Here is a 14,524-nt window from a genome sequence, read left to right on the forward strand (position 1 = left end):
TCTCATTGAAGGGTGGTTTTCTTTGCCAAACTGGCCCAAAAAAACAACCAGTGAAGATCACCGACTTGTGGTGTTGCGGGGAATTTGCTTTTCTAGCAGCACCGACGTTCAAGGGAGTACCACAGCATTTGACCGTGGTCCTGAACAGAATGCAGTGATTTGCAAACTGGGCAGGAAAAGGTTCATGCCACACGTGCATCCATTGCTGCGTTCAGTGGGGGTGAGACGTTGGAGCTCATCCTGAACCGACACAATCTTGAATGCAGCTCTAGGATTCTGCTGACCACCTGGCTTAGATGTCTTCCTCCTGGTCCTCCGACCCCTCACTCAGCTCTGCTGTTTTCCCTCCAGTCTACGTTGCAGGCAAAGCTGCAACCTCCGGAGTCCCCAGTGTTTACGCACCCAGCATCTACGCATCCAGCCATCAGCTGAAGCCGGGGCCGCCAGCCACTATGATCCCCATGGGCCCCATGTCTCCCATGTACAATGGATACGGAGTGGATTACGACAGGGCCAGTTCAGGTAAGGCGGCTTCTCCTAGCCTGGTTCTTAAAGAGTCGGATTTCGTGCTGGCCAAAGGCCCCGCCGTTCCAAGCACTCTTGTCTGGGCAGAGTCCTGGTTTGCATGGACTGCCCACTTGGCAGGGTATCTAAGCATTTGGGGCAGCCGCTGTCTGCCTTGACCCAGTGGTTGGCACTGGCTTTGTCGTATGATTATTATTTATATATTTTATTATATTATTATACCGCCTGATATATACATCTCTAGGCGGTGTACAAAATTTAGAAACATAATCACAGATTACAATCCGCAGAACACAATAAAAACAATCACACAAAACAGTTAAAACAAATCATTAAAAATAGTTCTAATTAAAAGCCTGTGAGAACAGGTGAGTCTCGAGAGTCTTCCTGAAAACAAACGGAGAAGAAGATGCTCTTAGTTCAGCGGGGAGCATATTCCAAAGCCCTGGGGCAGCCACAGAGAAAGCCTGGTCCTGGGTTGCCACTAGACAGGCTGGCGGCAACCGTAACCGGATCTCTCCAGAAGTTGGTAACAGGCAGCAGGGTTCATGACAAAGAAGGCAATCTCTTTAAAACCCTGGGCCCAGGCCAATATTATGCCCATACACAGGGGTAAAGAAATGCTGGTTCAGTTTCAGCCAGACAACGTATTTTACTCGTCAAGTTATGTTGGTACATTACTCATAAGGAGTTTTTTCACTCGTCGGGCATCATTTTTCACTCGTCCAGTGAAAACTTTCTCGTTCGGTCTGATGAAAACTTTCTGTCTCGTTAAAACGTTCTACTAGTTGTAGACTGGTGGATTTCTGCAGCCCTGCCTGTTTACAGAAGAACTCAAAGTGGCTCACCGAGAGGATTAAAACCGTGTCTTAACAATCCATAACAAGCACAGTATGCCTGATGAGAGCCTTGCTGGATCAGGCCCGGGGCCTATCTTGCCCAGCATCCTCTCTCCCAGCAGATGCTTCTGGGAAGCCCTCAAGCAGGGGATGAAGGCGTGCCCTTCTCCTGCTGTTGCTCCCCTCCAACTGGCATTGGCGGTAGCCTGTAGCCATGGGCAGCCCTGACCGCCATGAACATCATACTGGGTTCCAGTGTGGAACTGTGGGCCTCGGAGCTGCCGTCAGAGCTGAGCTTGCTGTAGCAAGATCCGGGATTGTGGGCCCCTGTAACATGGCCAGACACTCGTGGCCGGGCGCCACCACGCGTAGAAGTCCTCACAATCTCTCAATTGCATTGCAGTTGGTGGAAACAGCTCCCAGGTGCCCCTCCTGAGGGATACAGATAACCCTGCAAATGCTGGTAAGGAACATGCACAGAGGCAGAAGTGTGTGGGGGACGTATTAAAAGGTGTTGGATATATATATATAAAGGTGGGGGATATATATACCGTAAAAACATGTACAGATTGTAGATCCACTCATTGGTGGTTCAGCTGTGGGGGCGCCAGGGAACGACCGCAGAGTTAACTGCCTGGGAAAGATGGCTGCTTGGGTTGGTTGAGCCACTCTTGCCATTCACAATAACTGACGGAGAGTGCATTGCTTTGGAGTGGTTGGTGCTTCCCTCTGCTGGCCAGCAACAGAATGGCTCACTTGGTTATTGTGTTGGAACAGAGATGGCCCAGCTGCAAGGCCCCTAGAATGGCACTGGGCAAGCTTCTGATTCTTCCCTGCTGACTGAGCAAAGAGGCACCTTTTAAAAGTGATGTTTCTCTGTATTTAGCAGGGCGGGGGAGCAACTGGCCCTCTCCATCCCCAGCACAGCATCCCTCCAGTGGCTGTTGCCAGTGTCTCTCTCATGTTTCTTTTTTTAGACTGAGCCCTTTGGGGACAGGGGGCCATTTATTTTATTTATTCCCTCCAGTGGCTGTTGCCGGTGTCTTACGTGGCCTTCTTAGACTGTGAGCCCTTTGGGGGCAGGGAGCCTGTCGGTTTGATTGTTTACAGTTTGATTGTTTATATCTATGTAAATCACTTTTGTTGAAAAGCAGTATATAAATATTCGTTGTCTTCGAATTCGAACTGGCTCAACATCAAACAAACCTGGTTCAAGGGCTCGGCGTTGAGCTGGCCATGAACTGAACCTGCCCTGGTTTGGCTCGAGATCGAGACGAACACCCCTGGTCGGTTCGGGGGTTCTAATTGTTTGTGGTTAAAAAAGTTTTTTTTAAACAAACTCAGGGTTATGCAGGTGTCCATTGTGCATGTGCGGCAGCCTCCAAGATGGCCACCACAACTGCCCGAACCAGGCCTGTATGATACTGGGGGAGGGGGAACCTTTGGAGACCCCCCCCCAAATGGCAGAACCCCAAGAGGCAATGGGTTTTTTGGGGGGAAGATTAACCCCCGAACCAGCTCGAGCTTGAACCACGCAACCCGGTGTTGTGCACACCCCTGGCTTGGGGTCCTATTGAGCCATAGCTCGGGATCAGGGTAGGCAACCTGGGCTCTCCAGCTGTTGCTGAACTACAACTCCCATCATCCCCAGCTGCAATAAAGTACAGCTGGGGGTGATGGGAGTGGGAGTTCAGCAGGAACTATAGGAACAACTGCTGCTCTTGGAAACTCCAAGTTCAGTGGAGGGGAGACTCAGCTAACTGGAGGGCATTTCCCTTAATGTGTGAGGAGAAGTTCCCTTTCTGCTATAGGGCATTTGTGCTGCAAGCCAGAGATGTCCCCCTTCACTTCCGAGTGTGCTAGTGAAGCATGAGACACGGTAGCTGAGGGCTCTCCTGCCCAGCCCGTCTGCTCTGGTATGCAGGACTCCGGGCATGCTGGGCAGCAGACAGGGTGGCAGGCAGGCAAGAGGACTCCGAGGGGGAAGTGAGTAGGGGGTGCAGCTGTGGCCTCTTCCAGAGTTAGAAGTGTGGTGGTGGGAATCCTTGGATTGCAATCCTACTTGCCCTGTTAGGAACACAAGAAGAGCCCTGCTGGCTCAGGCCCAAGGCCCATCTAGTCCAGCATCCCATTTCCAACAGTGGCTCATAGCCACCACACTGGTAGCCATTGATAGGCCTGTCCTCCAGGGATCTGTCCAAGCCCCTTTTCAAGCCACCCAAGCTAGTGGCCATCCCCACATCCCATGGCGGAGAATCCCACAGATAGATTATGCTGTTCCTCTCGGGAAGTGTGGCTCCTAGAAAAGTGGGCCCTCCGTCCTAAAGCCGACTCCTGCTGTCTCTCCCCCAGCTGTGCGCAGCGGCTACCGCATCCAAGCCAACCAGCAGGATGACTCCATGCGGGTGCTGTACTACATGGAGAAGGAGCTGGCCAACTTTGACCCCACACGCCCCGGCCAGCCTAATGGGAGGCTCGAGAAAGGTACTTGGCTTGGGTCTCCGCCCGCCCGCCCCCCCGGGCGTTCAGAAACAAGCTTGGTAGCCAGGCTACAAGCTTGGTAGCTCCCGGGTCTTGGTAGCCAGGCGAGCGGACCTAGTTGAGGCTTTGCCCCGTTAGCTGCAGCACAGAGCCCCCCCCAGTGCCAGAGCCGCCACGGTTGACCCTCTCTGCCGGTCTCCTTCCAGCCTCCGTGATGAGTGAGCTGAGCTCTCTGCACGAAGACGACCGGCGCTACGACCTGCGGCAGGGGCTGGGCCGGCTGCGGAGCCAAGCCATGACCCCCATCAGCGACCTGGAAGAGGAGAGCTTCCGGGGCAGTGAGAACCGGCGCCTGTTGCCCCCCGCTCGGCATGCCCGCTACGACGACTCCCCGCCCCAGAGCTACGCTCGGCGCCCGCGCTCCCGCTCGATGGATGCCCTCGACGACTTGGACCGGGACCCCTACCCGGCCCGGCCCCGAAGCCGGGACCGCCGCGGCTCGGACGACGAGTGCCATCGCCGCGACCATTCCCCTGACTCCCGCAATGACTATGAGCGCTCGGGCGGGCGACGGAGCCGCAGCCGGGATGACCTGCGGGACCTGGAGCGCGCCCGCTACGACGACCGGCTGCTGGAGGAAGCGCTGCGCAGGAAGCAGCGGGCAGGCAGCCGGGAGGAGCTGGACCGGGCCGGCGCCTCCAGCGGGAGGGCGGGAAACAAGAGGCACCGGGAGCCCGATGGCTTCCCGCCCCCGCCGCCGCCTCCATACACAGAGACGGAGTCCGTCTCTTCCCGTGGCAAGAATGACCGCAAGCTCCGGAAGGTGAGAGCAGAGAGCGGCTGGGGCGGCAGCCTTGCCGGGGGAAAGGGGGAGAAGCTGGTTTCTGCCTTGGCGGCAAGGCGGGATGGGTGGCGGAGCAGAAAGGGCTGGGTTCTGCTTTGGCAGGGCGGTGAGCAAAAGACTCTTGTCACAGTTGGAAGTTGGCGGGGGGGGGGGCAGAGCAGAGGGCATTTGCAAAGGGTTTGCCCCAAGTCAAAGCCTGGGGGGCCATAGCAAGGTTGGAGTGGGCCCGGGGACAAAAAGTGAAGATGTGCCCCCCCCTTCAGAGACGTCCAATGGGGGGAGCAAAAAGTAAGCTGTCACCCAGGTGATGCCCCTCCCAACAGGGCCCAGGAACACACACACACACACGGTCATTTTTCCAGTGGTAGCTATGCCCGTGTCAAAGACCCAGGGCTGGAGAAACTACAGAAAATGTCAGCTGAAGTGATTGGAATGAGGGAATAGCTTCCTTCTTTTCAAAGGTAGGCCATGACAAATTTTCTTTGGATCTAGGAGCCAGCCCCAAAATCTAGGAGCCATTGGACACTTCACAAAATCACCTGGCTTGGTGACAGATGTTTTGGGGGGGCAGTGTGTGTATATGTGTGTGTAAATGGTCTTCTCTCTAACTCCTGTACAAGTAACACTTTGAACAGAAACAGGCCTGCCTGGGACAATTTTTTTAAAATGAAATTGCCTCTGAATATCCTGGTCTAGGCTCCACGGTTGAATTTCTAGGTTCCCTGGCACCTGGGATTTTTCAAGCCCTGTTCTGCGGGGATTCTGCTCCAAGAGTTCCCTGTAGAGGGGGAGGCTTTCTTTGGTGGCAGCTCCCAAAGTCTAAAATTCCCTCCCCATGAAGATCCCACCACATTTATTTTATTTGAAGCTCTGGAACTTGCCCATGCGTGCGCCAGTCTGTCTGGATCTTGGAGTCAGGCTGTGAAATTGGGGTCCGATCGCATGCCATCTAATTGAGCTGATTGTATTGTACCTTGTTGGGCTCTTCTAAAGGTCCGGTAGGGTATAAATGTCTAAAACGGAATCCCTAACCTTGATTTTCTGTGTTCTCTACAGAATAATGCTGTCAGCAGGGAGAGTTTGGTAGTTTAACTCCACCCGGTTCCGGGCGCCTCCCTCCGGTAGGTGAGATGGACCCTGCGCCATGGATGGCTACCATAATGGTCTGTCTGTCGGCATTGCTTCTGTTCAGGAAGACTCTGGGCAGAGGCCAGTGGAGCTGCTTCTGCCTCCAGCTGGCAACAGGACAGGTCAGCTGCATCACACCCAAGGAACTGGCGACTTTTCTGTGCCTTTATTTCTGCATTATTGCATCTTGACTGAGATGCCTGAGGAGTTCGGAGACCTAGTTTTGCACGCCGCGAAAACGTTACAATCTTTGCTGGTACTCCTTTAAATTTCAGGCCGAGACTTTTTCTTTTAAAAGAGTGTCTTTTTGCAAGCGACTGAAGCCGATAGAATGAGACCATTCTGCATCAAACGAGGGCCTGTCTTTTCCTGCTTCTCTACTTCTGAAGACCATTCCAAAGATGACCCACTCAGCTGTGCACCCTTTCCCTCTTCCCTTTGGTCTTAATGCTGTTTGAACATATTTTTATACTTAAGCCGTGTGTGTGTGTGTGTGTCTGTGTGTGTGTTTTAAACTAGCTGTAGAACTCGCGGTGCTGTAAATACTCTGAATTGAGAAGCTTGCCTCTTATCACCTTTTGTAAATTTCTGAGATTACTATTTTATAGAAATGCAAATAAAATGAATAGAAGGTAACTTTTGGCTGGCTTGATGCTCACTGGAAGCAGGAAGGTGAGAAATACCCCCACAGTTTGGGGGGGTGTCCTTGAAGCCCCAATTCCAGTCGTCCCCCCCCATTTCCTTCTACCCCTCCCTCCCTCCCTCTTCTCATGACCTTTACAGCATAAATCTCCAGTGGAGATCCCTCCCCATCTTCACGGGACCGTGTCCGGGATATCTGAAGGAAGTAGAAACTCTATAATCCAGACATTTCTGGGACCTACCTACTCTCTCCCCACAACCCCCAGTGAGACACTGCATATCGCACACATTTGAAAGAGCTTCCCAATAGTATAATCTTTAAATGGGGTGCCCCGATCTTGAAAGCAGGAACAGGAGGAAGACCTGCTTAACTCCCCTTCTCTGGCCATTTCCCCCACAAAATCTGTCACTTTCCTCCCCAAGCCGCTTTGAATTTGGAGGAAGGACATGAGATGGGGTGACTTTGCAGAGGGTGGGGGCAGACTAGAGGGTTAAGCTGCCCTGCTCTCCTGCCATTTCTCCACTCAAGATCACAGCCTCTTGTGAATTTCGCACTTGGGGTTAAACCTTCATGGAGATGTGCACATTGATCTTGCCACGTTTATGTGGTTCGGCCTCAACGGTGGTGCCCACTGCCCAGGTAATGGGGACTGCTGTTCTAAAACTGTCCAGCAGGTGGCAGTCATTAATTGCTAGGTTTGGTATGCTGGAATGATGGTTGCACAAAGGACGTTCATTCATTGGGATGGTAGGTAGGAAATGCCGGAGCATGTCGTCTGCAAGCTGGCCACCAGAGGGACAGTGGGGGCGGGGGGGGGGGCGGAGCTCTTGCATTCACATGTCGCCTTGCGTGACCAAGTGCTGCAAAGAAACGCAACAGAAAAGCCTCTGCTCCTGGGGGCAGCAGAGGACACAGCCCACAAAGGCCTTTTCGGTCCAGAAAGAACAGCTGTTTATGAATGAAAAGCAGGAGCCTTGAATTAATACTGATCTGGGCATTGTGAGCAGTAGAAATCCAGACCCACAAAGCTCTCCCAACCCATGTACACGTCGCACTCTTCCCCCTTCTGGTATCATAAATGTCTTGTACAAGAAGTTGTTATACAACCAAACTTCAGCGAATGGTCGCAGGTCCAGGCTTTCAGTGATGCAGAGCTGAAAGAGTAATGGGAGTGATCCTCTCCACCGTGATTGTATTTGACAGCATTCAATAGCTGACACTCGATAGTCTTTTAATAGCTGGCAATATTTTGATAGATGACGTGCGGTAATATTTGTGTCTGAAATTTCCCGATTCACTGCTGCTATAAGAAGGAACCGAAAGGTAATTGTGTGGTGCCAGCATGTCTAACAGACTCATCTGAAGGTGCCATTTGACTTTGAAATGTTAGGACTGCATGTTCAGTTTTACCATGAAGTAGTCAATCTGGGCAGCACCAAGATCCAGTTCTCCAAGCAGTGGGTCTGCACACAAGCCGTGTTAGGTGGGACTCTGGCCTGAGCACTGGCCGAAAGAGGGAACAGCAGGATTCTCAGACAGACTCTTACATAGGAAGCTGCCATATACCGTCAGACCAGAGGTCCGTATTGTCTTCACAGACTGGCAGCGGCTTCTCCAAGGTTGCAGGCAGGAATCTCTCTCAGTCCTATCTTGGATGCTGCCAGGGAGGGAACTTGAAACCTTCTGCATGCAAGCAGACAGGTGCTCTTCTCAGAGCGGCTCCATTCCCTAAGGGGAATATCTTCCAGTGCTCACACATCAGGTCTCCCATGATCAGCCAGTGTGGTGTAGTGGTTGGAGTGCTGGACTAGGACCGGGGAGACCCGAGTTCAAATCCCCATTCAGCCATGATACTAGCTGGGTGACTCTGGGCCAGTCACTTCTCTCTCAGCCTAACCTACTTCACAGGGTTGTTGTGAGGAGAAACTTAAATATGTAGTACACCGCTCTGGGCTCCTTGGAGGAAGAGCGGGATATAAATGTAAAAATAAGATAAAATAAATTCATATGCAACCAGGCTGTGATGGAGACAGAGGAGATGGTGCTGCTGTTTCACAGCAAGGCCATCCACATGATCAGAATTAGGATAGGACAATTGACCTGCCCTGGGTTGGGAGCAGTGGTCCCTCTGATTTTTCTCCTCGTTATGGGTTTTGTTCTGAGTGGCAGTATCAGGCAGTGTATGCACACCTGCATTCAGGATGGGGCCTTCCTGGTTCAGCCTGAGTGGAATCTAAAATGAACTGAGCGGACATCCAAAAACCTGTGAGCGTGCGCGTGTGTGCGCATGCCTTAGAGGGAACAGTGGTTCGGAGCTGTGCACGCTCCCATTTTGTGATTGTATGCAAGGTGTGTATGCGGTGGGGGGGGGGGCAGGGAGGGAGGGAAGCAAGACTGAAGAAGTGATCACCTGGGAGAGGATAGCTGGGTTGTAGGGATGAGCAGAAAACCAGTTAGCCTGGACCGGATTCTAACCGGACCAAGAATGTTTGGTTTTGTGCACCCCTGAATAGCCCCCTGGAATTTTTTTTTAAATTTTGAACCCTGGGCCAGCTCCGAGCCAGTCTGTGAGGTTTGGCTCGAGGTCGAACCGAACTGGGCCCAGGATGGCTGGGGGTTTGGCCCGAGATCAAACCAAACTGGACCCAGCCCGGGGGGGGGGGGTTGGCTTGAGGTTGAACCGAACTGGGCCCAATGTGGCTGGAAGGTAAACCCTCAAGCTGAACCAGTTCAATGGCGAACTGGCTTGATCTCGAGCTGGTTCGCACATCCCTAATGGGTTGGCCGGCATTTCCTCCGACCTTGGTAAAGTACTGGGTATGATTGCACTTTCCCACCTCTCTCCCAGACGATCACTTCCTCCCCGCCTGACCTTACTGTTCCCCTCGCACACGATCACAAAAGGGGATCACACACAGCTGCCAAACCACGGCAGGACATAGCTGTAGGACGCCCTACCCTAATTATAATGGCGCGAACTGCCCTAATGTCAACTTCAAGTCATAAACAGTAGCAATGTGTGCCGTGGTATGGGCCGGGATTCCTGGCTGCTTTTCCTGAGCCGAGGCCAAAGAGCAGAGGCCTTGTACTTGCTAGCTGCCTCTGCTGAGCAGTAGCCACAGAGGGCCACGGGGCTCATGGGGCCGCTGCTGATCCCCCAGCTGCACAAACCAATGCAGAGCGATGACATCCATGGTCTGCACTGGTACAAGTGCTTAGAGGTTTAGGTTGCAATTTCAGAGAATAAGCACTTGCAGTACTTAAATCCCAGTTCTATCTTTCGATTTTGCTCCATCCTCTCTAGAATCCTCCCTAGAATAAAACCGCATGCGTTCCCAAGCTCTCCTTTGCATCTTGATCCTGTGGCTTTGTGCTCACCATGCTGAATAATTTAAAATGCAGAGTTCTGGAAATCCAGGTCAGCAAAGAGATGGGCAGCAACCAGACTGAAGACACCAATGCAGACATCTTTGCCTCATTGCCTCATGGAGAGGAGAGCTGGTCTTGTGGTAGCAAGCATGACTTGTCCCCTTACCTAATCAGGGTCTGCTTTGATTGCATATGAATGGGAGACTTGAAGTGGGATATTCCCCTCAGGGGATGAAGCCACTCTGGGAAGAACATCAAAAGGTTCCAAGTTCCCTCCCTAGCAGCATCTCCAAGATAGGGTTGAGAGAGACTCCCGCCTGCAGCCTTGGAGAAGCCGCTGCCAGTCTGGGTAGACAATACTGAATTAGATGGACCGATAGTCGCACTCGGTAGAAGGCAGCTTCCTGTGTACCTCGAGGATCTCATGCATACCACTTCCTATAATCGGAAGGGGCATGCATGAGCCACTGAATGGCGCAGCAAGGAAGCAACCTGCCAGGGGAGCAAGAGGCTGTTAGTTCAAATCCCCACTGGTATGTTTCCCAGACTATGGCAAACACTTATATTGGGCGGCAGCGTTATAGGAAGATGTTGAAAGGCATCATGTCACACTGCGCGGGAGGAGGCAATGGCAAACCCCTCCTGTATTCTACCAAGAAAACCACATGGCTCTGTGGTCGCCAGGAGTCGACAGCGGCTCGACAGCACGATTTCCCCCTTTCCATTCATGAGATCCTCCTACATAGAGAGCTGCTTATTAGATTGCTTTCGGCCTTCAGGAGTGCAGATTTCCCCCCACCCCCATTTTACTGAACTCCCCCCAACCAAATGCGATATCTACCCCCCTGCCCCCAAAAAGAATTAAGTGAGGAGTTCCTCCTCAAGCAATTCCCTCTGTCTCCACTCATCTGCCACCACCTCTTGCTTGTACTGATTCCTCCTTCCTCCATTTCTGCGTCACGGTCTTGCACGCTCCATCGGAGCGCCGGACGGGTTATTTTTAGCCCCGCTTCCCCACGGCCCCAGGCCTCCTGACCCATCTGCTGCAGAATGCTGCAGAGTCAAAAACACACCAGCCAATTCCAGAGGAACCCACCTCTTCCCCAGCTGTGCTGGGATGCCTGCACACACGAGTGGGGTGGATAATAAAGGGCGTTGCATGACATGTCCAAAGTCAGCCGTTTTGAAACAAATCCACAAAGGGTTACGGTAGGACAGAGCGCCTGAGCTTCAGAGGTCTTATCGTCACGTGGGGGGGGGCACACAGGCGCCAGCAAATTATTGATGCTCATTGATTCTGATGTTCACGCCGCCTCGTTTTCTGTCTCGTCAGCTGGGTGAGGGAATGGGTGGTGTTTTTAATGCAGGGACGCTTCTAGCGTGCTCTTCCTGGATAGAGATGATTCAGGCTGAAAATCCCACTTCAGCCCTGCATTGATTAATACACTAATCTCGTCTTTACAACACAGCCAGGGTGCATGGACATCTGTAGAGGGGAGATCTGTGTGCATTCATTTTAGTGTCTGAATGGAGTCATGCGACTGTGCATACAAAGGTAGGAAGCTGCCGTCTAGTGAGTCAGACTTGCCGGTCCATCTAGCCCAGTATTGTCTACACCGACTGCATAGGCGTAACTATAGGGGGGGCAGGGGGGGCACGTGCCCCGGGCGCCACTTGGCAGGGGGCGCCAAAAAGTGCCCCCGCCGATTTGCCGAAAAAAATTTTCTTTTGGATTTTATTTTATTTTATTGTATTTTATTTTTGCAGAGCAGTCCCCCTCCCCCGGTCCCGGCGCGCGCCCCCCCCCATTGGCATTGCTCATCCAGCACTGGGCGCCGTAAGGGAGGGGCATAATAATCATAATAATCATCATTGCATCATAATTCTGATGTTTGAGATACAAGCCAACTTCACAGGGTGGTTGTGAGGAAAAACCTAAGTATGTAGTGCATTTTGAAATTTTTGGTAATTTTTGTAATTTTTAAAATTTTTAAAATAAAAGTTTTCTGAAACATGTGTGTCAGTCAGATGTATGTTGGGGGGGGTGGCGGAGTGGCGCGGCGGGGGGGGCACAATTTCAGTGCTTGCCCTGGGTGCCGTTTTCCCTAGTTACGCCTCTGACCGACTGGCAGCAGCGTCTCCAAGGTTAGAGGCAGGGGTCTCTCTCAGCCCTTCCCAGAGCTGCATGCCATCCTGAGCCAGCATTAGCCTCCTGCCATTTTTGTAGGCCAAAACAGACTATTTCTATGCATGGTGATAAACAGAGACAAATCAGACCTTAGAAACCAGAAACTAGCAAGGGAGAATTTCACTTGCCCTACATGTCCCATAACATGCTTGAAAAGTGTTCATGCTTCCAACGAAGTTGCAATGGGAGAGTATGGTGTGGATACGGTTGCCATCTCCCCCGATTTTCCGAGTAGTACCTGGATTTTAAGCGTGTCACCGAGATTGCTTGGCCCACCCAGATTTCCTGGAATTTCAGCTTTCATTAAAAAACAACAACAAACAGCTAAGTTCTAGTCCTTTAGGAGTCGAGTTATGGAGCAAAACCTGTGGTCACTATTCTGCTCAACCGCTGGACTTGGATTAAGGCAGGTAAAGCACAGGAGGCTAGCTGGGAGGGGTTCACATGTACAGTAATCCCCTGAGGAATGTTGCCTTTGTTTGTTATCAGCAAGGGATCTCTATCAGGCAGTTGAGAGGATAGCTTGCTTTTGATGTAAATCACTGCCTGACTATTAGGATGAGTATTGTCTTGTAAGCACTTTGGCTTTACATTCTGTGTATGCCTTATTAGAAGCAAGCACTGTTGATTTCAACCAGATCTTCTCTCAAGTGTGTACAGAACTGCAGCCTTAACTGAAAAGTTGTGCATTTTCCTGTCCTATTGCTGCTGTAATTATGTCAAGGAAAATGGTCAGGCAAAGATATCTTCCCCAACTGTTGTTGGTAGATTGATTGATTGATTGATAAGTGCCGTCAAGTCGGTGTCGACTCTTAGCGACCACATAGATCGATTCTCTCCAGGATGATCTGTCTTCAACTTGGCCTTTCGGGTCTCTCAGTGGTGCCTTCATTGCTGTCGTAATCGAGTCCATCCACCTTGCTGCTGGTCGTCCTCTTCTTCTCTTTCCTTCAACTTTTCCCGGCATCATGGACTTCTCAGGGGAGCTGGATCTTTGCATAATGTGTCCAAAGTTTGAGCCTGGTCATTTGTGCCTCGAGTGAAAATTCTGGATTGATTTGTTCTATGATCCATTTGTTTGTTTTCCTGGCTGTCCACGATATCCTCAGAAGTTTTTTCCAGCACCAAAGTTCAAAAAATGCAATGCTTTTTCTGTCTTGCTTCTTCAGAGTCCAGCTTTCGCATCCATAGAGTGTCACGGGGGGAAACCATTGTCTGAACGATTCGGCATCTAAATATCCTTTCCAAGTCCTTCATTGCTACCCTACCAAGTGCTAGTCTGTGGCGTATTTCTTGACTGCTGGATCCTTTACTGTTGACAATCGATCCAAAAAGGCAGAAGCTTTCCACCGCTTCAATGTCTTCATTGTCAATTGTTGGTAGATATCCAGAGCAAATACAAATCAACTGGAAAGTGCATCTGCTAATTTGGATAATAGGCAAATTATTTGCAAGCCAATTTACATGGAGATTAGGGTACCTGGATTTGGAGAGCCAGAATATGGCAACCCTAGATGTGAAGAAGATACTGATTTGGGTCTTTATGTACCCTTTTCATCTCTGGGGATCTGGCCATAGCTCAGTGACAGAGCTCCTCTGCTTTGCATGCAGAAGGTCCCAGGTTCAATCCCTGGCAGCATCTCCAGGGAAGGCTGGAAAAGAGCCCTGCCTGAAACCGTGGAGAGCTGCTGAAAAGAGCCCTGCCTGAAACCCTGGAGAGCTGCTGCCAGTTAGTGTAGACAATTATGAGATAGATGGACCAAGAGTCTGACTCAGCAAAAGGCAGCTTCCTATGTTTTTTGCCAGTTCATCACTTCTGAATGTGGGTTACACCCACACTGATAAATTCCCCCCACTTCCCTCCCTTTTTAAGTGGATCTCATTTTCATTTTTGCTCTATATTCTTAGCCATCTCTTGCTTGACCTTTCCTTGGCCTTGTTTTGTAAGCAACCCCTCTCCTCTCTGTATTCAGGGGATATACAATACAAGATCTATTCACACCCATCACTCCATCTGTATCTACCCAAGTGGGCTGTGGGCCACGGCCGAACCCAGAGAACCCCACTTAAGCACGTGGCTCTCCGTGGGTTTAGATGGGCCTAACTGAATAGGATCAAACTGCACACACATGGCGAGCAACGGAAGCATCCAATCTGGAGACCAGTCGACAACCCTTAGACACGACTTCTGCCCTTGTCGGTTCATATCGGCAGAGATCCCTGAAAAGGGAGCATGGAGAGGGAGGCGTCTTTTACGGAGTACGGGGCTTCCATACTGGATGCCTGAGCTGTGCAAGCTGGATTCTCCTTGAGGCCTGGCCTTTCCAAAGACCTTGGGGAGAGCAGCTGCTACAGTCGCCCCCCTCCCCTGCTCTTGTCTCCTGAATTATTAACAGCTCAATTGTGCTGGCTCATCTCTCCGAGTGATGTCAGCACAGAGGCAGACTTGAGCTAGGAGAGGGATGGAGGAAAGCAGCTCATGTGACCCAGAAACTTGAATGGGAAGG

General features: G+C 51.4%; 1 protein-coding gene across 4 annotated transcripts in view; it reads left to right on the forward strand.

The window, feature by feature from the left end:
• The window catches only part of LSR (lipolysis stimulated lipoprotein receptor), a 31,288-nt gene extending 24,835 nt beyond the window's left edge, over nucleotides 1-6,453 (forward strand). For 3 of the 4 annotated variants that reach the window (XM_053268479.1, XM_053268478.1, XM_053268480.1), the window contains 5 exons: nucleotides 352-522; nucleotides 1,768-1,827; nucleotides 3,717-3,848; nucleotides 4,052-4,668; nucleotides 5,746-6,453. In XM_053268479.1, coding sequence (XP_053124454.1) covers nucleotides 352-522; nucleotides 1,768-1,827; nucleotides 3,717-3,848; nucleotides 4,052-4,668; nucleotides 5,746-5,781 — 1,016 coding nt within the window. In that variant the 3' untranslated portion in view covers nucleotides 5,782-6,453. The remainder of the gene's footprint in view (nucleotides 1-351; nucleotides 523-1,767; nucleotides 1,828-3,716; nucleotides 3,849-4,051; nucleotides 4,669-5,745) is intronic. The other variant, XM_053268481.1, reaches the window with a different exon arrangement.
• The last annotated feature ends 8,071 nt before the right edge of the window (nucleotides 6,454-14,524 follow it).

This window comes from Hemicordylus capensis, chromosome 7 (assembly GCF_027244095.1).
Source record: "Hemicordylus capensis ecotype Gifberg chromosome 7, rHemCap1.1.pri, whole genome shotgun sequence".
Classification (NCBI taxonomy): domain Eukaryota; kingdom Metazoa; phylum Chordata; class Lepidosauria; order Squamata; family Cordylidae; genus Hemicordylus; species Hemicordylus capensis.